Genomic DNA, 23,833 nt, shown 5'->3' on the forward strand with positions numbered 1-23,833 from the left:
AGGTCGAATCAGAACTTCTAGTTCTAGTTAATTAAAAATTAAGTAAATAAGCACATCTTAAAAAGGCTCTGTCCATGTCATTACTGTGTTGTGTTGTTGATGAGAACACTTACAGGCTCAGGACAGCCCTCAGGACGAGGCAACCTCCTCCCTTCTGCCAACACCTTCACCAATCGGATGATGGTCATCTGGCCATGAGTTCTGCCAATCATGCCAAGGAAGAGCTGTGTGGGTGAGCACAAGAGCAAGTTACAAAACATAATGTGTACAATACTTTTCAATACTGGCTTTATTTTTATTCAGATGTTAAACATGAAAAAATACTATTTTTGCCAACATGCTATTATATGACCTTATCATGCAAATTTGACTGACATACTACACTATAACTTTTCGTACTATTTTGGACAATATACTCTACTATGATTTATTTATGACATGTAAAACTATGACTTATGCATGCTATGTAGGACAACATACTATAATGTGACTTTTTACGCTATTTTGGACAACATACTGTAGTATGACTTTTTTATGCCATTTTGGGTGACATAAAATAGTATGAATTTTTTATGCTATTTTGGACAACAAACTTTACTGTATATACTACTTACTATATATACTATACTATTTCTAAATTTAGAGGACATGCTATGACTTTTGTATATTATTTTGAAATGCACTCTATAGTATGGCATTTTTATTCTATTTTCAACACATACTATACGATAACTTTATATGCTGTTTTGGATGACATATTATACTATGACTTTTTTATGCTATTTTGGAAGACAATAGTCAATTATTTGGCTTTTTGGACAACATACTATGTTGTCAAAAATGACCAGGAATGGCACAAAAACCTCTTAATATACTATTTCGTCAAAAATGACCTCAAAAGGTCATAGTATAGTATATAGTATATGTGTCTTCAACAATGACCCCAAAACGTAAAAGTATAGTACTCATAAAAAGTGACCCCAAATGTCACCACGTCTTAATATAGTATGTCCTCAAAAATAACACAAAGTCACCACAATGACATAGTGTAGCATGTCGCAAAAATTACACAAAATGTCACCAAAACTTCCTAGTATAGTATTTCGTTGACAATGGTCCAAAAACATCATAGTAAAGTATGTCACCAAAATTACCCCAAAACGTCATAGTATAGTATGTCTTCAAAAATGACCCAAAATGTCACCAAAATGTCATAGCATCGTATGTCGTAAAAAAATTACCCCAAATATCACCATGTCGTAGTACAGTATGTTGTAAAAATATACCCAAAATGACACAAAAATGTCATAGTATAGTATGTTCTTAAAAATGACACAAACGTCATTGTATGGCATGACATCAAAATTACAGAAAATGCCACAAAAACATTAACAATGTATGTCGAAAAATTTCAAGATATGACATGTTGCAAAAAAAGCTAAAAAGCACATAGTATAGCAGTATAGAATGTCAAAAAAAATATACCATACTATAGTATGGCAAAAAATGCCACGATATGACATGTCCAAAACACTGCTAAAAACCACATAATATAGCCTGCTGAGAAACACTGTGGCAAAAATGTCGCAATAATGGCCAAAAACACAAGGATGTAGCATGTCAAAAAAAAGGCAATGCAGTGTATGGGGAAATATATCATAATATGACATGTCCAAAAAACAGCTGAAACCCCTTAAAACAGCATTAAGTAGAGTGCCGAGACAAGCCATAGAACAGTTCGTTGCAAAAACTGCGAAAACTCACCTTGATGTAGGATGTTGAAAAAAAGGACCAGAAAGGCAAGGTGATAGTAAGACAAAAATGTCAAAATATGACATGTCCCAAAAATAGCTGAAAACGCTTCAAAACAACAAAAAATAGCATACCGAAACACGCCACAACATAGTTCGTTTTAAAAATGGCCAAAAACACCATTACATAGCCTGTTGAAAAATGACCAAAAAGGCAAGGCTATACTAAGGCAATATTGTCAAAATATAACAATTCCCCAAAACAACTGACAACACCTAAAAACAGCATAAAATAGCGTGCCGAGACAAGCCATTACATAGTATGTTGCAAAAAATGGCAAAGAACATCATGATATAGCATGTTGAAAGAAATAACCGAAAAGGCAAGGCTATAGTGAGGCAAAAATGTCAAAATATGACTTGTCTCAAAAACAGCTGAAAACACCTCAAAACAGCATAAAATAGTGTGACGAGAAACGCAATAGCATAGGCTGTTGCAAAAACAGCCAAAAACACCATAATAATGCATGTCAAAAAAATGACCGAAAAGGCAAGGCTATAGTAAGGCAAAAATGGCAAAAAATGACATGTCCCAAAAAGAGCTGAAAACACCTCAAAACAGCATAAAATGGCATACTAAGACACGCCATAGCATAGGTATTTGCAAAAACAGCCAAAAACACCATAGTAATGAATGTCAAAAAAATGACCGAAAAGGCAAGGCTATAGTAAGGCAAAAATGTCAAAATATGACATGTCCCCAAAACAGCTAAAAACACCTCAAAACAGCATAAAATAGTGTGCCGAGACACGCCATAGCATAGGTATTTGCAAAAACTGCCAAAAGGCGCAAAATAATGCATGTCAAAAAAATGACCAAAAAGGCAAGGCTAAGGCAAAAATGTCAAAATGTTACGTCCAAAACCAGCTGAAAACAGCTGAAAACAGCTTAAAATAGCATGCAGGGACAGGCCAATGCATATTTTGTTGCAAAAATGACCAAAAACAACATGATGTACCATGCTGAAAAAATGACCAAAAAGGCAAGGCTATAGTGAGGCAAAAATGTCAAAATATGACGTCAGAAAAAAACTGCTGTAAACACCTCAGAACAGCATAAAATAGTGTGCTGAAAGACACCATAGCATAGTATGTTGCAAAAACGGCCAAAAACACCATAATAATGCATGTCAAAAAATGACCAAAAAGGCAAGGCTATAGTAAGGCAAGATTGTCAAAATATGACATGTCCCAAAAACAGCTGAAAACACTTCAAAACAGCATAAAATAGCGTGCCGAGAAACGTTATAGCATAGGTTGTTGCAAAATAGGGCAAAAACCCCATAATAATGCATGTCAAAAAATGACCAAAAAGGCAAGGCTATAGTAAGGCAAAAATGTCAAAACGTGACGTCCAAAAAACAGCTGAAAACACCTCAAAACAGCATAAAATAGCGTGCAGGGACAAGCCAATGCATATTTTGTTGCAAAAAAGGCCAAAAACAACATGATGTACCATGTTGAAAAAATGACCAAAAAGGCAAGGTTATAGTAAGGCAAAATTGTCAAAATATGACATCAGAAAAAAACTGCTGAGAACACTTCAAAACAGCGAAAACTACTGCACCGAGACACGCCATAGCATAGTTTGTTTCAAAAATGACCAAAACCTCCATGGTATACCATGTTGAAAAAATGACCGAAAAGGGAAGGCTATAGCAAGGAAAAAATGTCAAAATATGACATGTCTGAAAAATAGCTGAAAACACCTCAAACAGTATAAAATAGCGTGCAGAGAAACGACATAGCATAATTTGTTGCAAAAACGGACAAAAACACCAAAATAATGCATGTCCAAAAAATGACCAAAAAGGCGAGGCTATAGTAGGGCAAAAATATTAAAATATGACATGTCCCAAAAACAGCTGAAAACACCTCAAAACAGCATAAAATAGCGTGCAGGGACAAGCCAATGCATATCTTGTTGCAAAAACGGCCAAAAACAACATGATGTACCATGTTGAAAAAATGACCGAAAAGGCAAGGTTATAGTAAGGCAAAAATCTCAAAATATGACATGTCCCAAAAACAGCTGTAAACACCTCAAAACAGCATAAAATGGCATACTAAGACACGCCATAGCATAGGTATTTGCAAAAACAGCCAAAAACACCATAGTAATGAATGTCAAAAAAATGAGCGAAAAGGCAAGGCTATAGTAAGGCAAAAATGTCAAAATATGACATGTCCCCAAAACAGCTAAAAACACCTCAAAACAGCATAAAATAGTGTGCCGAGACACGCCATAGCATAGGTATTTGCAAAAACTGCCAAAAGGCGCAAAATAATGCATGTCAAAAAAATGACCAAAAAGGCAAGGCTAAGGCAAAAATGTCAAAATGTTACGTCCAAAACCAGCTGAAAACAGCTGAAAACAGCTTAAAATAGCATGCAGGGACAGGCCAATGCATATTTTGTTGCAAAAATGACCAAAAACAACATGATGTACCATGCTGAAAAAATGACCAAAAAGGCAAGGCTATAGTGAGGCAAAAATGTCAAAATATGACGTCAGAAAAAAACTGCTGTAAACACCTCAGAACAGCATAAAATAGTGTGCTGAAAGACACCATAGCATAGTATGTTGCAAAAACGGCCAAAAACACCATAATAATGCATGTCAAAAAATGACCAAAAAGGCGAGGCTATAGTAGGGCAAAAATATTAAAATATGACATGTCCCAAAAACAGCTGAAAACACCTCAAAACAGCATAAAATAGCGTGCAGGGACAAGCCAATGCATATCTTGTTGCAAAAACGGCCAAAAACAACATGATGTACCATGTTGAAAAAATGACCGAAAAGGCAAGGTTATAGTAAGGCAAAATTGTCAAAATATGACATCAGAAAAAAACTGCTGAGAACACTTCAAAACAGCGAAAACTACTGCACCGAGACACGCCATAGCATAGTTTGTTTCAAAAATGACCAAAACCTCCATGGTATACCATGTTGAAAAAATGACCGAAAAGGGAAGGCTATAGCAAGGCAAAAATGTCAAAATATGACATGTCTGAAAAATAGCTGAAAACACCTCAAACAGTATAAAATAGCGTGCAGAGAAACGACATAGCATAATTTGTTGCAAAAACGGACAAAAACACCAAAATAATGCATGTCCAAAAAATGACCAAAAAGGCGAGGCTATAGTAGGGCAAAAATATTAAAATATGACATGTCCCAAAAACAGCTGAAAACACCTCAAAACAGCATAAAATAGCGTGCAGGGACAAGCCAATGCATATCTTGTTGCAAAAACGGCCAAAAACAACATGATGTACCATGTTGAAAAAATAACCGAAAAGGGAAGGCTATAGCAAGGAAAAAATGTCAAAATATGACATGTCTGAAAAATATAATAAAATAAAAGTATAAAATAGCGTGCAGAGAAACGACATAGCATAATTTGTTGCAAAAACGGCCAAAAACACCATATAATGCATGTCAAAAAATGACCAAAAAGGCAAGGCTATAGTAAGGCAAAAATGTCAAAATATGACATTTTCCCAGAACAGCTGATAATACCTCAAAACAGCGTAAAATAGCGTGCCGAAACACACTATAGCATAGTATGTCGCAAAAACGGTCAAAAAGCACAAAATAATGCATGTCAAAAAAAAAAAAAATTTAAAATATGACATGTCCCAAAAACAGCTGAAAACACTTCAAAACTGCAAAAAATAGTGTGCCAAAACACACCATAGCATAGTTTATTTCAAAAACTGCCAAAAACACCATGATAATGCATGTCAAAAAAAATGACATAAAAAAGGCAAGGCTATAGTAAGGCAAAAATGTCAAAATATGACATGTCCCAAAAACAGCTGAAAACACCTCAAAGCAGCATATATACAGCATGTGCCGAGACAGGCTATATCTTAGAATGTTGCAAAAACGGCCCAAAACACCAAAATATAGCATGTTGAAAAAATTACCAAAAATGTAAGGTTATAGCGTGGCAAAAAATGTCAAAATATGATGTTGTGAGTGCCGGCGGTTGTTGCCTGTGTTTTTTCTCTTTCTTTTTCTCCCTCTCTCTCTCCATGTTTGTGCGTGTGTGTGTTTCTCTCATCCTCCAGGTGCTCAAAATCACGGGGGGGCATAAAAGGCGGCTGACACACGCCACAGCAACAGCAGAAACAACACAGCGATGGCACTCTGTTGAGCTTTCCTTTTTTCTTTTTGCAATCCTACGTTGGGATTGGAGGTCACCAGCAGCCCAGTCTCTTTCTTGCTTTATGGGGTTTTTGTTAAGGGGGATGAGCTGGGTTCGACGGCCCAGTGCATGGTTAGCCCAGGGATTCCCCATATTTTGTTTGTTTTGGACAGGGTCTCCAACTCACTCTTTTGGTTTTGGTTATTTGTTGGGTAAGTTGTTGCTAAATAAACTGGTTGTTTTTGTTCTGTGATCCGTGTGGCGTTCTTTTATGTGTTCGGCCACTCTCTGAGCCTTGTTGTGTGGGTGTATGTGTGTGGCCATAATATATAACATATGGCAAGGTTTTAGTAAGGCAAAAATCTCAAAATATGACATGTTCCAAAAACAGCTGAAAAGAACTCAAAACAGCATAAAATACCGTGCAAAGACACGCCACAGCATAGTTTGTTGCAAAAATGGCCAAAAACACAGTAAAAGTACATGTCAAAAAAATTACCAAAAAGTCAAGGCTAGTAAGGCAAAAATGTCAAAAAATGACATGTCCCAAAAACAGTTGAAAGTACCTCGAAACAGCATAAAATGGCATACCGAGACATACCATACCATAGGTATTTGCAAGAACGGCCAAAAACACCATAGCAATGAATGTCAAAAAAATGACCAAAAAAGGCAAGGCTATAGTAAGGCAAAAATTGTCAAAATATGACATGTACCAAAAACAGCTGGAAACACCTCAGAACAGCTCAAAATAACATGCCGAGACACGCCAATGGATAGTTTTTTTCAAAAATGGCCAAAAACATCATAATAATGCATGTCAAAAAATGACCAAAAAAGCAAGGCTATAGTAAGGCAAAAATGTCAAAATATGACATGTCCCAAAAACAGCTGGAAAGACCTCAAAATAGCATAAAATAGCGTGCTGAGACACGCCATAGCATAGGCTGTTGCAAAAACTGCCAAAAACACCATAATAATGCATGTCAAAAAATGACCAAAAAGGCAAGGCTATAGTAAGGCAAAAATGTCAAAATATGACATGTCCCAAAAACAGCTGGAAAGACCTCAAAATAGCATAAAATAGCGTGCTGAGACACGCCATAGCATAGGCTGTTGCAAAAACAGCCAAAAACACCATAATAATGCATGTCAAAAAATGACCAAAAAGGCAAGGCTATAGTAAGGCAAAAATGTCAAAATATGACATGTCCAGAAAACAGCTGGAAAGACCTCAAAATAGCATAAAATAGCGTGCTGAGACACGCCATAGCATAGGCTGTTGCAAAAACAGCCAAAAACACCATAATAATGCATGTCAAAAAATGACCAAAAAGCAAGGCTATAGTAAGGCAAAAATGTCAAAATATGACATGTCCCAAAAACAGCTGGAAAGACCTCAAAATAGCATAAAATAGCGTGCTGAGACACGCCATAGCATAGGTATTTGCAAAATTGGCCAAAAACACCATAATAATGCATGTCAAAAAATGACCAAAAAAGCAAGGCTATAGTAAGGCAAAAATGTCAAAATATGACATGTCCCAAAAACAGCTGGAAAGACCTCAAAATAGCATGAAATAGCGTGCTGAGACACGCCATAGCATAGGCTGTTGCAAAAACTGCCAAAAACACCATAATAATGCATGTCAAAAAATGACCAAAAAGGCAAGACTATAGTAAGGCAAAAATGTCAAAATATGACATGTCCCAAAAACAGCTGGAAAGACCTCAAAATAGCATAAAATAGCTTGCTGAGACACGCCATAGCATAGGCTGTTGCAAAAACAGCCAAAAACACCATAATAATGCATGTCAAAAAATGACCAAAAAGGCAAGGTTATAGTAAGGCAAAAATGTCAAAATATGACATATCCCAAAAACAGCTGGAAAGACCTCAAAATAGCATAAAATAGCGTGCTGAGACACGCCATAGCATAGGTATTTGCAAAATTGGCCAAAAACACCATAATAATGCATGTCAAAAAATGACCAAAAAGCAAGGCTATAGTAAGGCAAAAATGTCAAAATATGACATATCCCAAAAACAGCTGGAAAGACCTCAAAATAGCATAAAATAGCGTGCTGAGACACGCCATAGCATAGGCTGTTGCAAAAACAGCCAAAAACACCATAATAATGCATGTCAAAAAATGACCAAAAAGGCAAGGCTATAGTAAGGCAAAAATGTCAAAATATGACATGTCCCAAAAACAGCTGGAAAGACCTCAAAATAGCATAAAATAGCGTGCTGAGACACGCCATAGCATAGGCTGTTGCAAAAACAGCCAAAAACACCATAATAATGCATGTCAAAAATGACCAAAAGGCAAGGCTATAGTAAGGCAAAATGTCAAAATATGACATGTCCAGAAAACAGCTGGAAAGACCTCAAAATAGCATAAAATAGTGTGCCAAGAAATGTAATAGCATAGGCTGTTGCGTAAAAGGCCAAAAACACCATAATAATGCATGTCAAAAAATGACCAAAAAGGCAAGGCTATAGTAAGGCAAAAATGTCAAAATATGACATGTCCCAAAAACAGCTGGAAAGACCTCAAAATAGCATAAAATAGCGTGCTGAGACACGCCATAGCATAGGCTGTTGCAAAAACTGCCAAAAACACCATAATAATGCATGTCAAAAAATGACCAAAAAGGCAAGGCTATAGTAAGGCAAAAATGTCAAAATATGACATGTCCCAAAAACAGCTGGAAAGACCTCAGAATAGCATAAAATAGCGTGCTGAGACACGCCATAGCATAGGCTGTTGCAAAAACTGCCAAAAACCCATAATTATTCCTGTCAAAAAAATAACCAAAAAGCAAAGCTAAAATAAGGCAAAAATGTCAAAATATGACATGTCCCAAAAACAGCTGGAAAGACCTCAAAATAGCATAAAATAGCGTGCTGAGACACGCCATAGCATAGGCTGTTGCAAAAACAGCCAAAAACACCATAATAATGCATGTCAAAAATGACCAAAAGGCAAGGCTATAGTAAGGCAAAAATGTCAAAATATGACATGTCCCAAAAACAGCTGGAAAGACCTCAAAATAGCATAAAATAGTGTGCCAAGAAATGTAATAGCATAGGCTGTTGCGTAAAAGGCCAAAAACACCATAATAATGCATGTCAAAAAATGACCAAAAAGGCAAGGCTATAGTAAGGCAAAAATGTCAAAATATGACATGTCCCAAAAACAGCTGGAAAGACCTCAAAATAGCATAAAATAGCGTGCTGAGACACGCCATAGCATAGGCTGTTGCAAAACTGCCAAAAACACCATAATAATGCATGTCAAAAATGACCAAAAAGGCAAGGCTATAGTAAGGCAAAATGTCAAAATATGACATGTCCCAAAAACAGCTGGAAAGACCTCAAAATAGCATAAACTAGCGTGCTGAGACACGCCATAGCATAGGCTGTTGCAAAAACTGCCAAAAACACCATAATAATGCATGTCAAAAAATGACCAAAAAGGCAAGGCTATAGTAAGGCAAAAATGTCAAAATATGACATGTCCAGAAAACAGCTGGAAAGACCTCAAAATAGCATAAAATAGTGTGCCAAGAAATGTAATAGCATAGGCTGTTGCGTAAAAGGCCAAAAACACCATAATAATGCATGTCAAAAAATGACCAAAAAGGCAAGGCTATAGTAAGGCAAAAATGTCAAAATATGACATGTCCCAAAAACAGCTGGAAAGACCTCAAAATAGCATAAAATAGCGTGCTGAGACACGCCATAGCATAGGCTGTTGCAAAAACTGCCAAAAACACCATAATAATGCATGTCAAAAAATGACCAAAAAGGCAAGGCTATAGTAAGGAAAAATGTCAAAATATGACATGTCCCAAAAACAGCTGGAAAGACCTCAGAATAGCATAAAATAGCGTGCTGAGACACGCCATAGCATAGGCTGTTGCAAAAACTGCCAAAAACACCATAATAATGCATGTCAAAAAATGACCAAAAAGGCAAGGCTATAGTAAGGCAAAAATGTCAAAATATGACATGTCCCAAAAACAGCTGGAAAGACCTCAAAATAGCATAAAATAGCGTGCTGAGACACGCCATAGCATAGGCTGTTGCAAAAACAGCCAAAAACACCATAATAATGCATGTCAAAAAATGACCAAAAAGGCAAGGCTATAGTAAGGCAAAAATGTCAAAATATGACATGTCCCAAAAACAGCTGGAAAGACCTCAAAATAGCATAAAATAGCGTGCTGAGACACGCCATAGCATAGGCTGTTGCAAAACTGCCAAAAACACCATAATAATGCATGTCAAAAAATGACCAAAAAGGCAAGGCTATAGTAAGGCAAAAATGTCAAAATATGACATGTCCAGAAAACAGCTGGAAAGACCTCAAAATAGCATAAAATAGTGTGCCAAGAAATGTAATAGCATAGGCTGTTGCGTAAAAGGCCAAAAACACCATAATAATGCATGTCAAAAAATGACCAAAAAGGCAAGGCTATAGTAAGGCAAAAATGTCAAAATATGACATGTCCCAAAAACAGCTGGAAAGACCTCAAAATAGCATAAAATAGCGTGCTGAGACACGCCATAGCATAGGCTGTTGCAAAACTGCCAAAAACACCATAATAATGCATGTCAAAAATGACCAAAAAGGCAAGGCTATAGTAAGGCAAAATGTCAAAATATGACATGTCCCAAAAACAGCTGGAAAGACCTCAGAATAGCATAAAATAGCGTGCTGAGACACGCCATAGCATAGGCTGTTGCAAAAACTGCCAAAAACACCATAATTATGCATGTCAAAAAATGACCAAAAAGGCAAGGCTATAGTAAGGCAAAAATGTCAAAATATGACATGTCCCAAAAACAGCTGGAAAGACCTCAAAATAGCATAAAATAGCGTGCTGAGACACGCCATAGCATAGGCTGTTGCAAAAACAGCCAAAAACACCATAATAATGCATGTCAAAAAATGACCAAAAAGGCAAGGCTATAGTAAGGCAAAAATGTCAAAATATGACATGTCCCAAAAACAGCTGGAAAGACCTCAAAATAGCATAAAATAGTGTGCCAAGAAATGTAATAGCATAGGCTGTTGCGTAAAAGGCCAAAAACACCATAATAATGCATGTCAAAAATGACCAAAAAGGCAAGGCTATAGTAAGGCAAAATGTCAAAATATGACATGTCCCAAAAACAGCTGGAAAGACCTCAAAATAGCATAAAATAGCGTGCTGAGACACGCCATAGCATAGGCTGTTGCAAAAACTGCCAAAAACACCATAATAATGCATGTCAAAAAATGACCAAAAAGGCAAGGCTATAGTAAGGCAAAAATGTCAAAATATGACATGTCCCAAAAACAGCTGGAAAGACCTCAAAATAGCATAAAATAGCGTGCCAAGAAATATAATAGCATAGGCTGTTGCAAAAACAGCCAAAAACACCATAATAATGCATGTCAAAAAATGACCAAAAAGGCAAGGCTATAGTAAGGCAAAAATGTCAAAATATGACATGTCCCAAAAACAGCTGGAAAGACCTCAAAATAGCATAAAATAGCGTGCTGAGACACGCCATAGCATAGGCTGTTGCAAAAACTGCCAAAAACACCATAATAATGCATGTCAAAAAATGACCAAAAAGGCAAGGCTATAGTAAGGCAAAATGTCAAAATATGACATGTCCCAAAAACAGCTGGAAAGACCTCAAAATAGCATAAAATAGCGTGCTGAGACACGCCATAGCATAGGTATTTGCAAAATTGGCCAAAAACACCATAATAATGCATGTCAAAAAATGACCAAAAAGGCAAGGCTATAGTAAGGCAAAAATGTCAAAATATGACATGTCCCAAAAACAGCTGGAAAGACCTCAAAATAGCATAAAATAGTGTGCCAAGAAATGTAATAGCATAGGCTGTTGCGTAAAAGGCCAAAAACACCATAATAATGCATGTCAAAAAATGACCAAAAAGGCAAGGCTATAGTAAGGCAAAAATGTCAAAATATGACATGTCCCAAAAACAGCTGGAAAGACCTCAAAATAGCATAAAATAGCATGCTGAGACACGCCATAGCATAGGCTGTTGCAAAAACTGACAAAAACACCATAATAATGCATGTCAAAAAATGACCAAAAAGGCAAGGCTATAGTAAGGCGAAAATGTCAAAATATGACATGTCCCAAAAACAGCTGGAAAGACCTCAAAATAGCATAAAATAGCGTGCCAAGAAATATAATAGCATAGGCTGTTGCAAAAAAGGCCAAAAACACCATAATAATGCATGTCAAAAAATGACCAAAAAGGCAAGGCTATAGTAAGGCAAAAATGTCAAAATATGACATGTCCCAAAAACAGCTGGAAAGACCTCAAAATAGCATAAAATAGCGTGCCAAGAAATATAATAGCATAGGCTGTTGCAAAAACAGCCAAAAACACCATAATAATGCATGTCAAAAAATGACCAAAAAGGCAAGGCTATAGTAAGGCAAAAATGTCAAAATATGACATGTCCCAAAAACAGCTGGAAAGACCTCAAAATAGCATAAAATAGCGTGCTGAGACACGCCATAGCATAGGTATTTGCAAAATTGGCCAAAAACACCATAATAATGCATGTCAAAAAATGACCAAAAAGGCAAGGCTATAGTAAGGCAAAAATGTCAAAATATGACATGTCCCAAAAACAGCTGGAAAGACCTCAAAATAGCATAAAATAGCGTGCTGAGACACGCCATAGCATAGGCTGTTGCAAAAACAACCAAAAACACCATAATAATGCATGTCAAAAAATGACCAAAAAGGCAAGGCTATAGTAAGGCAAAAATGTCAAAATATGACATGTCCAGAAAACAGCTGGAAAGACCTCAAAATAGCATAAAATAGTGTGCCAAGAAATGTAATAGCATAGGCTGTTGCGTAAAAGGCCAAAAACACCATAATAATGCATGTCAAAAAATGACCAAAAAGGCAAGGCTATAGTAAGGCAAAAATGTCAAAATATGACATGTCCCAAAAACAGCTGGAAAGACCTCAAAATAGCATAAAATAGCGTGCTGAGACACGCCATAGCATAGGCTGTTGCAAAAACTGCCAAAAACACCATAATAATGCATGTCAAAAAATGACCAAAAAGGCAAGGCTATAGTAAGGCAAAAATGTCAAAATATGACATGTCCCAAAAACAGCTGGAAAGACCTCAGAATAGCATAAAATAGCGTGCTGAGACACGCCATAGCATAGGCTGTTGCAAAAACTGCCAAAAACACCATAATTATGCATGTCAAAAAATGACCAAAAAGGCAAGGCTATAGTAAGGCAAAAATGTCAAAATATGACATGTCCCAAAAACAGCTGGAAAGACCTCAGAATAGCATAAAATAGCGTGCTGAGACACGCCATAGCATAGGCTGTTGCAAAAACTGCCAAAAACACCATAATAATGCATGTCAAAAAATGACCAAAAAGGCAAGGCTATAGTAAGGCAAAAATGTCAAAATATGACATGTCCCAAAAACAGCTGGAAAGACCTCAAAATAGCATAAAATAGTGTGCCAAGAAATGTAATAGCATAGGCTGTTGCGTAAAAGGCCAAAAACACCATAATAATGCATGTCAAAAAATGACCAAAAAGGCAAGGCTATAGTAAGGCAAAAATGTCAAAATATGACATGTCCCAAAAACAGCTGGAAAGACCTCAAAATAGCATAAAATAGCGTGCTGAGACACGCCATAGCATAGGCTGTTGCAAAACTGCCAAAAACACCATAATAATGCATGTCAAAAATGACCAAAAGGCAAGGCTATAGTAAGGCAAAATGTCAAAATATGACATGTCCCAAAAACAGCTGGAAAGACCTCAAAATAGCATAAAATAGCGTGCTGAGACACGCCATAGCATAGGCTGTTGCAAAAACTGCCAAAAACACCATAATAATGCATGTCAAAAAATGACCAAAAAGGCAAGGCTATAGTAAGGCAAAAATGTCAAAATATGACATGTCCAGAAAACAGCTGGAAAGACCTCAAAATAGCATAAAATAGTGTGCCAAGAAATGTAATAGCATAGGCTGTTGCGTAAAAGGCCAAAAACACCATAATAATGCATGTCAAAAAATGACCAAAAAGGCAAGGCTATAGTAAGGCAAAAATGTCAAAATATGACATGTCCAGAAAACAGCTGGAAAGACCTCAAAATAGCATAAAATAGCGTGCTGAGACACGCCATAGCATAGGCTGTTGCAAAAACTGCCAAAAACACCATAATAATGCATGTCAAAAAATGACCAAAAAGGCAAGGCTATAGTAAGGCAAAAATGTCAAAATATGACATGTCCCAAAAACAGCTGGAAAGACCTCAGAATAGCATAAAATAGCGTGCTGAGACACGCCATAGCATAGGCTGTTGCAAAAACTGCCAAAAACACCATAATAATGCATGTAAAAAAATGACCAAAAAGGCAAGGCTATAGTAAGGCAAAAATGTCAAAATATGACATGTCCCAAAAACAGCTGGAAAGACCTCAAAATAGCATAAAATAGCGTGCTGAGACACGCCATAGCATAGGCTGTTGCAAAAACAGCCAAAAACACCATAATAATGCATGTCAAAAATGACCAAAAGGCAAGGCTATAGTAAGGCAAAATGTCAAAATATGACATGTCCCAAAAACAGCTGGAAAGACCTCAAAATAGCATAAAATAGCGTGCTGAGACACGCCATAGCATAGGCTGTTGCAAAAACTGCCAAAAACACCATAATAATGCATGTCAAAAAATGACCAAAAAGGCAAGGCTATAGTAAGGCAAAAATGTCAAAATATGACATGTCCAGAAAACAGCTGGAAAGACCTCAAAATAGCATAAAATAGTGTGCCAAGAAATGTAATAGCATAGGCTGTTGCGTAAAAGGCCAAAAACACCATAATAATGCATGTCAAAAAATGACCAAAAAGGCAAGGCTATAGTAAGGCAAAAATGTCAAAATATGACATGTCCCAAAAACAGCTGGAAAGACCTCAAAATAGCATAAAATAGCGTGCTGAGACACGCCATAGCATAGGCTGTTGCAAAAACTGCCAAAAACACCATAATAATGCATGTCAAAAATGACCAAAAGGCAAGGCTATAGTAAGGCAAAAATGTCAAAATATGACATGTCCCAAAAACAGCTGGAAAGACCTCAGAATAGCATAAAATAGCGTGCTGAGACACGCCATAGCATAGGCTGTTGCAAAACTGCCAAAAACACCATAATTATGCATGTCAAAAATGACCAAAAGGCAAGGCTATAGTAAGGCAAAAATGTCAAAATATGACATGTCCCAAAAACAGCTGGAAAGACCTCAAAATAGCATAAAATAGCGTGCTGAGACACGCCATAGCATAGGCTGTTGCAAAAACAGCCAAAAACACCATAATAATGCATGTCAAAAAATGACCAAAAAGGCAAGGCTATAGTAAGGCAAAAATGTCAAAATATGACATGTCCCAAAAACAGCTGGAAAGACCTCAAAATAGCATAAAATAGCGTGCTGAGACACGCCATAGCATAGGCTGTTGCAAAACTGCCAAAAACACCATAATAATGCATGTCAAAAATGACCAAAAAGGCAAGGCTATAGTAAGGCAAAATGTCAAAATATGACATGTCCCAAAAACAGCTGGAAAGACCTCAAAATAGCATAAAATAGCGTGCTGAGACACGCCATAGCATAGGCTGTTGCAAAACTGCCAAAACACCATAATAATGCATGTCAAAAATGACCAAAAAGGCAAGGCTATAGTAAGGCAAAATGTCAAAATATGACATGTCCCAAAAACAGCTGGAAAGACCTCAAAATAGCATAAAATAGCGTACAAGAAATATAATAGCATAGGCTGTTGCAAAAACAGCCAAAAACACCATAATAATGCATGTCAAAAATGACCAAAAGGCAAGGCTATAGTAAGGCAAAAAAGTCAAAATATGACATGTCCCAAAAACAGCTGGAAAGACCTCAAAATAGCATAAAATAGCGTGCTGAGACACGCCATAGCATAGGCTGTTGCAAAAACTGCCAAAAACACCATAATAATGCATGTCAAAAAATGACCAAAAAGGCAAGGCTATAGTAAGGCAAAAATGTCAAAATATGACATGTCCCAAAAACAGCTGGAAAGACCTCAAAATAGCATAAAATAGCGTGCTGAGACACGCCATAGCATAGGTATTTGCAAAATTGGCCAAAAACACCATAATAATGCATGTCAAAAATGACCAAAAAGGCAAGGCTATAGTAAGGCAAAAATGTCAAAATATGACATGTCCCAAAAACAGCTGGAAAGACCTCAAAATAGCATAAAATAGCGTGCCAAGAAATATAATAGCATAGGCTGTTGCAAAAAAGGCCAAAAACACCATAATAATGCATGTCAAAAAATGACCAAAAAGGCAAGGCTATAGTAAGGCAAAAATGTCAAAATATGACATGTCCCAAAAACAGCTGGAAAGACCTCAAAATAGCATAAAATAGCATGCTGAGACACGCCATAGCATAGGCTGTTGCAAAAACTGCCAAAAACACCATAATAATGCATGTCAAAAAATGACCAAAAAGGCAAGGCTATAGTAAGGCGAAAATGTCAAAATATGACATGTCCCAAAAACAGCTGGAAAGACCTCAAAATAGCATAAAATAGCGTGCTGAGACACGCCATAGCATAGGCTGTTGCAAAAAAGGCCAAAAACACCATAATAATGCATGTCAAAAAATGACCAAAAAGGCAAGGCTATAGTAAGGCAAAAATGTCAAAATATGACATGTCCCAAAAACAGCTGGAAAGACCTCAAAATAGCATAAAATAGCGTGCCAAGAAATATAATAGCATAGGCTGTTGCAAAAACTGCCAAAAACACCATAATAATGCATGTCAAAAATGACCAAAAAGGCAAGGCTATAGTAAGGCAAAATGTCAAAATATGACATGTCCCAAAAACAGCTGGAAAGACCTCAAAATAGCATAAAATAGCGTGCTGAGACACGCCATAGCATAGGCTGTTGCAAAAACAGCCAAAAACACCATAATAATGCATGTCAAAAAATGACCAAAAAGGCAAGGCTATAGTAAGGCAAAAATGTCAAAATATGACATGTCCCAAAAACAGCTGGAAAGACCTCAAAATAGCATAAAATAGCGTGCTGAGACACGCCATAGCATAGGCTGTTGCAAAACAGCCAAAAACACCATAATAATGCATGTCAAAAATGACCAAAAGGCAAGGCTATAGTAAGGCAAAATGTCAAAATATGACATGTCCCAAAAACAGCTGGAAAGACCTCAAAATAGCATAAAATAGTGTGCCAAGAAATGTAATAGCATAGGCTGTTGCGTAAAAGGCCAAAAACACCATAATAATGCATGTCAAAAAATGACCAAAAAGGCAAGGCTATAGTAAGGCAAAAATGTCAAAATATGACATGTCCCAAAAACAGCTGGAAAGACCTCAAAATAGCATAAAATAGCGTGCTGAGACACGCCATAGCATAGGCTGTTGCAAAAACTGCCAAAAACACCATAATAATGCATGTCAAAAAATGACCAAAAAGGCAAGGCTATAGTAAGGCAAAAATGTCAAAATATGACATGTCCCAAAAACAGCTGGAAAGACCTCAAAATAGCATAAAATAGCGTGCCAAGAAATATAATAGCATAGGCTGTTGCAAAAACAGCCAAAAACACCATAATAATGCATGTCAAAAAATGACCAAAAAGGCAAGGCTATAGTAAGGCAAAAATGTCAAAATATGACATGTCCCAAAAACAGCTGGAAAGACCTCAAAATAGCATAAAATAGCGTGCTGAGACACGCCATAGCATAGGCTGTTGCACAACAGCCAAAAACACCATAATAATGCATGTCAAAAATGACCAAAAAGGCAAGGCTATAGTAAGGCAAAATGTCAAAATATGACATGTCCCAAAAACAGCTGGAAAGACCTCAAAATAGCATAAAATAGCGTGCTGAGACACGCCATAGCATAGGCTGTTGCAAAAACTGCCAAAAACACCATAATAATGCATGTCAAAAAATGACCAAAAAGGCAAGGCTATAGTAAGGCAAAAATGTCAAAATATGACATGTCCCAAAAACAGCTGGAAAGACCTCAAAATAGCATAAAATAGCGTGCTGAGACACGCCATAGCATAGGTATTTGCAAAATTGGCCAAAAACACCATAATAATGCATGTCAAAAAATGACCAAAAAGGCAAGGCTATAGTAAGGCAAAAATGTCAAAATATGACATGTCCCAAAAACAGCTGGAAAGACCTCAAAATAGCATAAAATAGTGTGCCAAGAAATGTAATAGCATAGGCTGTTGCGTAAAAGGCCAAAAACACCATAATAATGCATGTCAAAAAATGACCAAAAAGGCAAGGCTATAGTAAGGCAAAAATGTCAAAATATGACATGTCCCAAAAACAGCTGGAAAGACCTCAAAATAGCATAAAATAGCATGCTGAGACACGCCATAGCATAGGCTGTTGCAAAAACTGCCAAAAACACCATAATAATGCATGTCAAAAAATGACCAAAAAGGCAAGGCTATAGTAAGGCGAAAATGTCAAAATATGACATGTCCCAAAAACAGCTGGAAAGACCTCAAAATAGCATAAAATAGCGTGCCAAGAAATATAATAGCATAGGCTGTTGCAAAAAAGGCCAAAAACACCATAATAATGCATGTCAAAAAATGACCAAAAAGGCAAGGCTATAGTAAGGCAAAAATGTCAAAATATGACATGTCCCAAAAACAGCTGGAAAGACCTCAAAATAGCATAAAATAGCGTGCCAAGAAATGTAATAGCATAGGCTGTTGCGTAAAAGGCCAAAACACCATAATAATGCATGTCAAAAAATGACCAAAAAGGCAAGGCTATAGTAAGGCAAAAATGTCAAAATATGACATGTCCCAAAAACAGCTGGAAAGACCTCAAAATAGCATAAAATAGCGTGCTGAGACACGCCATAGCATAGGCTGTTGCAAAAACTGCCAAAAACACCATAATAATGCATGTCAAAAAATGACCAAAAAGGCAAGGCTATAGTAAGGCGAAAATGTCAAAATATGACATGTCCCAAAAACAGCTGGAAAGACCTCAAAATAGCATAAAATAGCGTGCCAAGAAATATAATAGCATAGGTATTTGCAAAATTGGCCAAAAACACCATAATAATGCATGTCAAAAAATGACCAAAAAGCAAGGCTATAGTAAGGCAAAAATGTCAAAATATGACATGTCCCAAAAACAGCTGGAAAGACCTCAAAATAGCATAAAATAGCGTGCTGAGACACGCCATAGCATAGGCTGTTGCAAAAACAGCCAAAAACACCATAATAATGCATGTCAAAAAATGACCAAAAAGGCAAGGCTATAGTAAGGCAAAAATGTCAAAATATGACATGTCCCAAAAACAGCTGGAAAGACCTCAAAATAGCATAAAATAGCGTGCTGAGACACGCCATAGCATAGGCTGTTGCAAAAACAACCAAAAACACCATAATAATGCATGTCAAAAAATGACCAAAAAGGCAAGGCTATAGTAAGGCAAAAATGTCAAAATATGACATGTCCCAAAAACAGCTGGAAAGACCTCAAAATAGCATAAAATAGCGTGCTGAGACACGCCATAGCATAGGCTGTTGCAAAAACAGCCAAAAACACCATAATAATGCATGTCAAAAAATGACCAAAAAGGCAAGGCTATAGTAAGGCAAAAATGTCAAAATATGACATGTCCCAAAAACAGCTGGAAAGACCTCAAAATAGCATAAAATAGCGTGCTGAGACACGCCATAGCATAGGCTGTTGCAAAAACTGCCAAAAACACCATAATAATGCATGTCAAAAAATGACCAAAAAGGCAAGGCTATAGTAAGGCAAAAATGTCAAAATATGACATGTCCAGAAAACAGCTGGAAAGACCTCAAAATAGCATAAAATAGCGTGCTGAGACACGCCATAGCATAGGCTGTTGCAAAAACTGCCAAAAACACCATAATAATGCATGTCAAAAAATGACCAAAAAGGCAAGGCTATAGTAAGGCAAAAATGTCAAAATATGACATGTCCCAAAAACAGCTGGAAAGACCTCAAAATAGCATAAAATAGCGTGCTGAGACACGCCATAGCATAGGCTGTTGCAAAAACTGCCAAAAACACCATAATTATGCATGTCAAAAAATGACCAAAAAAGCAAGGCTATAGTAAGGCAAAAATGTCAAAATATGACATGTCCCAAAAACAGCTGGAAAGACCTCAAAATAGCATAAAATAGCGTGCTGAGACACGCCATAGCATAGGTATTTGCAAAATTGGCCAAAAACACCATAATAATGCATGTCAAAAAATGACCAAAAAAGCAAGGCTATAGTAAGGCAAAAATGTCAAAATATGACATGTCCCAAAAACAGCTGGAAAGACCTCAAAATAGCATAAAATAGCGTGCTGAGACACGCCATAGCATAGGCTGTTGCAAAAACAGCCAAAAACACCATAATAATGCATGTCAAAAAATGACCAAAAAGGCAAGGCTATAGTAAGGCAAAAATGTCAAAATATGACATGTCCCAAAAACAGCTGGAAAGACCTCAAAATAGCATAAAATAACATGCTGAGACACGCCATAGCATAGGCTGTTGCAAAAACAGCCAAAAACACCATAATAATGCATGTCAAAAAATGACCAAAAAGGCAAGGCTATAGTAAGGCAAAAATGTCAAAATATGACATGTCCCAAAAACAGCTGGAAAGACCTCAAAATAGCATAAAATAGTGTGCCAAGAAATGTAATAGCATAGGCTGTTGCAAAAAAGGCCAAAAACACCATAATAATGCATGTCAAAAAATGACCAAAAAGGCAAGGCTATAGTAAGGCAAAAATGTCAAAATATGACATGTCCCAAAAACAGCTGGAAAGACCTCAAAATAGCATAAAATAGCGTGCTGAGACACGCCATAGCATAGGTATTTGCAAAATTGGCCAAAAACACCATAATAATGCATGTCAAAAAATGACCAAAAAGGCAAGGCTATAGTAAGGCAAAAATGTCAAAATATGACATGTCCCAAAAACAGCTGGAAAGACCTCAAAATAGCATAAAATAGCGTGCTGAGACACGCCATAGCATAGGCTGTTGGAAAACAGCCAAAACACCATAATAATGCATGTCAAAAAAGGACCAAAAAGGCAAGGCTATAGTAAGGCAAAAATGTCAAAATATGACATGTCCCAAAAACAGCTGGAAAGACCTCAAAATAGCATAAAATAGCGTGCTGAGACACGCCATAGCATAGGCTGTTGCAAAAACAGCCAAAAACACCATAATAATGCATGTCAAAAAATGACCAAAAAGGCAAGGCTATAGTAAGGCAAAAATGTCAAAATATGACATGTCCCAAAAACAGCTGGAAAGACCTCAAAATAGCATAAAATAGCGTGCTGAGACACGCCATAGCATAGGTATTTGCAAAATTGGCCAAAAACACCATAATAATGCATGTCAAAAAATGACCAAAAAAGCAAGGCTATAGTAAGGCAAAAATGTCAAAATATGACATGTCCCAAAAACAGCTGGAAAGACCTCAAAATAGCATAAAATAGCGTGCTGAGACACGCCATAGCATAGGCTGTTGCAAAAACTGCCAAAAACACCATAATAATGCATGTCAAAAAATGACCAAAAAGGCAAGGCTATAGTAAGGCAAAAATGTCAAAATATGACATGTCCCAAAAACAGCTGGAAAGACCTCAAAATAGCATAAAATAGCGTGCTGAGACACGCCATAGCATAGGCTGTTGCAAAAACGGCCAAAAACACCATAATAATGCATGTCAAAAAATGACCAAAAAGGCAAGGCTATAGTAAGGCAAAAATGTCAAAATATGACATGTCCCAAAAACAGCTGGAAAGACCTCAAAATAGCATAAAATAGCGTGCTGAGACACGCCATAGCATAGGTATTTGCAAAATTGGCCAAAAACACCATAATAATGCATGTCAAAAAATGACCAAAAAAGCAAGGCTATAGTAAGGCAAAATGTCAAAATATGACATGTCCCAAAAACAGCTGGAAAGACCTCAAAATAGCATAAAATAGCGTGCTGAGACACGCCATAGCATAGGCTGTTGCAAAAACTGCCAAAAACACCATAATAATGCATGTCATAAAATGACCAAAAAGGCAAGGCAAAAATGTCAAAATATGACATGTCCCAAAAACAGCTGGAAAGACCTCAAAATAGCATAAAATAGCGTGCTGAGACACGCCATAGCATAGGCTGTTGCAAAAACTGCCAAAAACACCATAATAATGCATGTCAAAAAATGACCAAAAAGGCAAGGCTATAGTAAGGCAAAAATGTCAAAATATGACATGTCCCAAAAACAGCTGGAAAGACCTCAAAATAGCATAAAATAGCATGCTGAGACACGCCATAGCATAGGCTGTTGCAAAAACGGCCAAAAACACCATAATAATGCATGTCAAAAAATGACCAAAAAGGCAAGGCTATAGTAAGGCAAAAATGTCAAAATATGACATGTCCCAAAAACAGCTGGAAAGACCTCAAAATAGCATAAAATAGCGTGCTGAGACACGCCATAGCATAGGCTGTTGCAAAAACTGCCAAAAACACCATAATAATGCATGTCAAAAAATGACCAAAAAGGCAAGGCTATAGTAAGGCAAAAATGTCAAAATATGACATGTCCCAAAAACAGCTGGAAAGACCTCAAAATAGCATAAAATAGCGTGCTGAGACACGCCATAGCATAGGTATTTGCAAAATTGGCCAAAAACACCATAATAATGCATGTCAAAAAATGACCAAAAAAGCAAGGCTATAGTAAGGCAAAAATGTCAAAATATGACATGTCCCAAAAACAGCTGGAAAGACCTCAAAATAGCATAAAATAGCGTGCTGAGACACGCCATAGCAGCATAGAAAGCACCTCAAAACTGCATAGAATAGTGTGTTGAGACACACCATACCATAATTCATTGCAAAAATGGAAAAAAAAACACCATGGTATACCATGTTGAAAAAATGACCGAAAAGGCAAGGTTATAGTAAGGCAAAAATGTCAAAATATGACATGTCCCAAAAACAGCTGGAAACACTTAAAAACAGCATAAAATAGCGTGCCGAGAAACGTAATAGCATAGGCTGTTGCAAAAACAGCCAAAAACACCATAGTAATGAATGTCAAAAAAATGAGAGAAAAAAGCAAGGCTATACTAAAGGAAAATTGTCAAAATGTCCCAAAAATAGCTGAAAACACCTCAAAACAGAATAAAATATCTTACTGAGCCATGCCATAGCATAGTTTATAATTCGGCTAAAATTGTCATGTCATGTCATGTCCAAAAAACAGCTGAAAACCATATAAATCCACATAAAATATTACGCCGAGACACACCATAGAATAGTATGTTGCAAAAACTACCAAAAAAAACTCTAAAATAGCATGTCGAAAAAAACATTGAAAATGCAATACTATAATATGGCGAAAAATATCAAAATACTACGTGTCCAAAAAACAGCATAAAACCACATGAAATACCTTGCTGAGACACATGTTGAGTCATAGTATCGAATGCCGAATAAACAAATAGACAAAAACATCATAATATAGCATGTCGAAAAAATGACTTATCTATGTCATGCTGCAAACTGCGCAGGTCCAACAAAATTTGGTTGCATAACCTGTAAAGACAATAAAGGTCTATATATCTATCTATCTATCTATCTATCTATCTATCTATCTACAGTATGTCATTATCATCCATTTTGTTGACATGTTTTTTTGATGTATTTGACCATTG

At 36.7% G+C, this 23,833-nt stretch overlaps 1 protein-coding gene across 1 annotated transcript in view; it reads right to left on the minus strand.

Annotated features, from left to right (window-relative positions):
• jak1 (Janus kinase 1) overlaps positions 1 to 23,833 on the minus strand; it is a 61,976-nt gene that overhangs the window by 2,224 nt on the left and 35,919 nt on the right. Inside the window, exon 24 of the mRNA XM_042514698.2 lies at positions 114 to 224. Within this exon, the coding sequence (XP_042370632.2) occupies positions 114 to 224 (111 nt within the window). The remainder of the gene's footprint in view (positions 1 to 113; positions 225 to 23,833) is intronic.

Source organism: Plectropomus leopardus, chromosome 5 (assembly GCF_026936395.1).
Source record: "Plectropomus leopardus strain MGB_pleo_1.0 chromosome 5, ASM2693639v1, whole genome shotgun sequence".
Lineage (NCBI taxonomy): Eukaryota > Metazoa > Chordata > Actinopteri > Perciformes > Serranidae > Plectropomus > Plectropomus leopardus.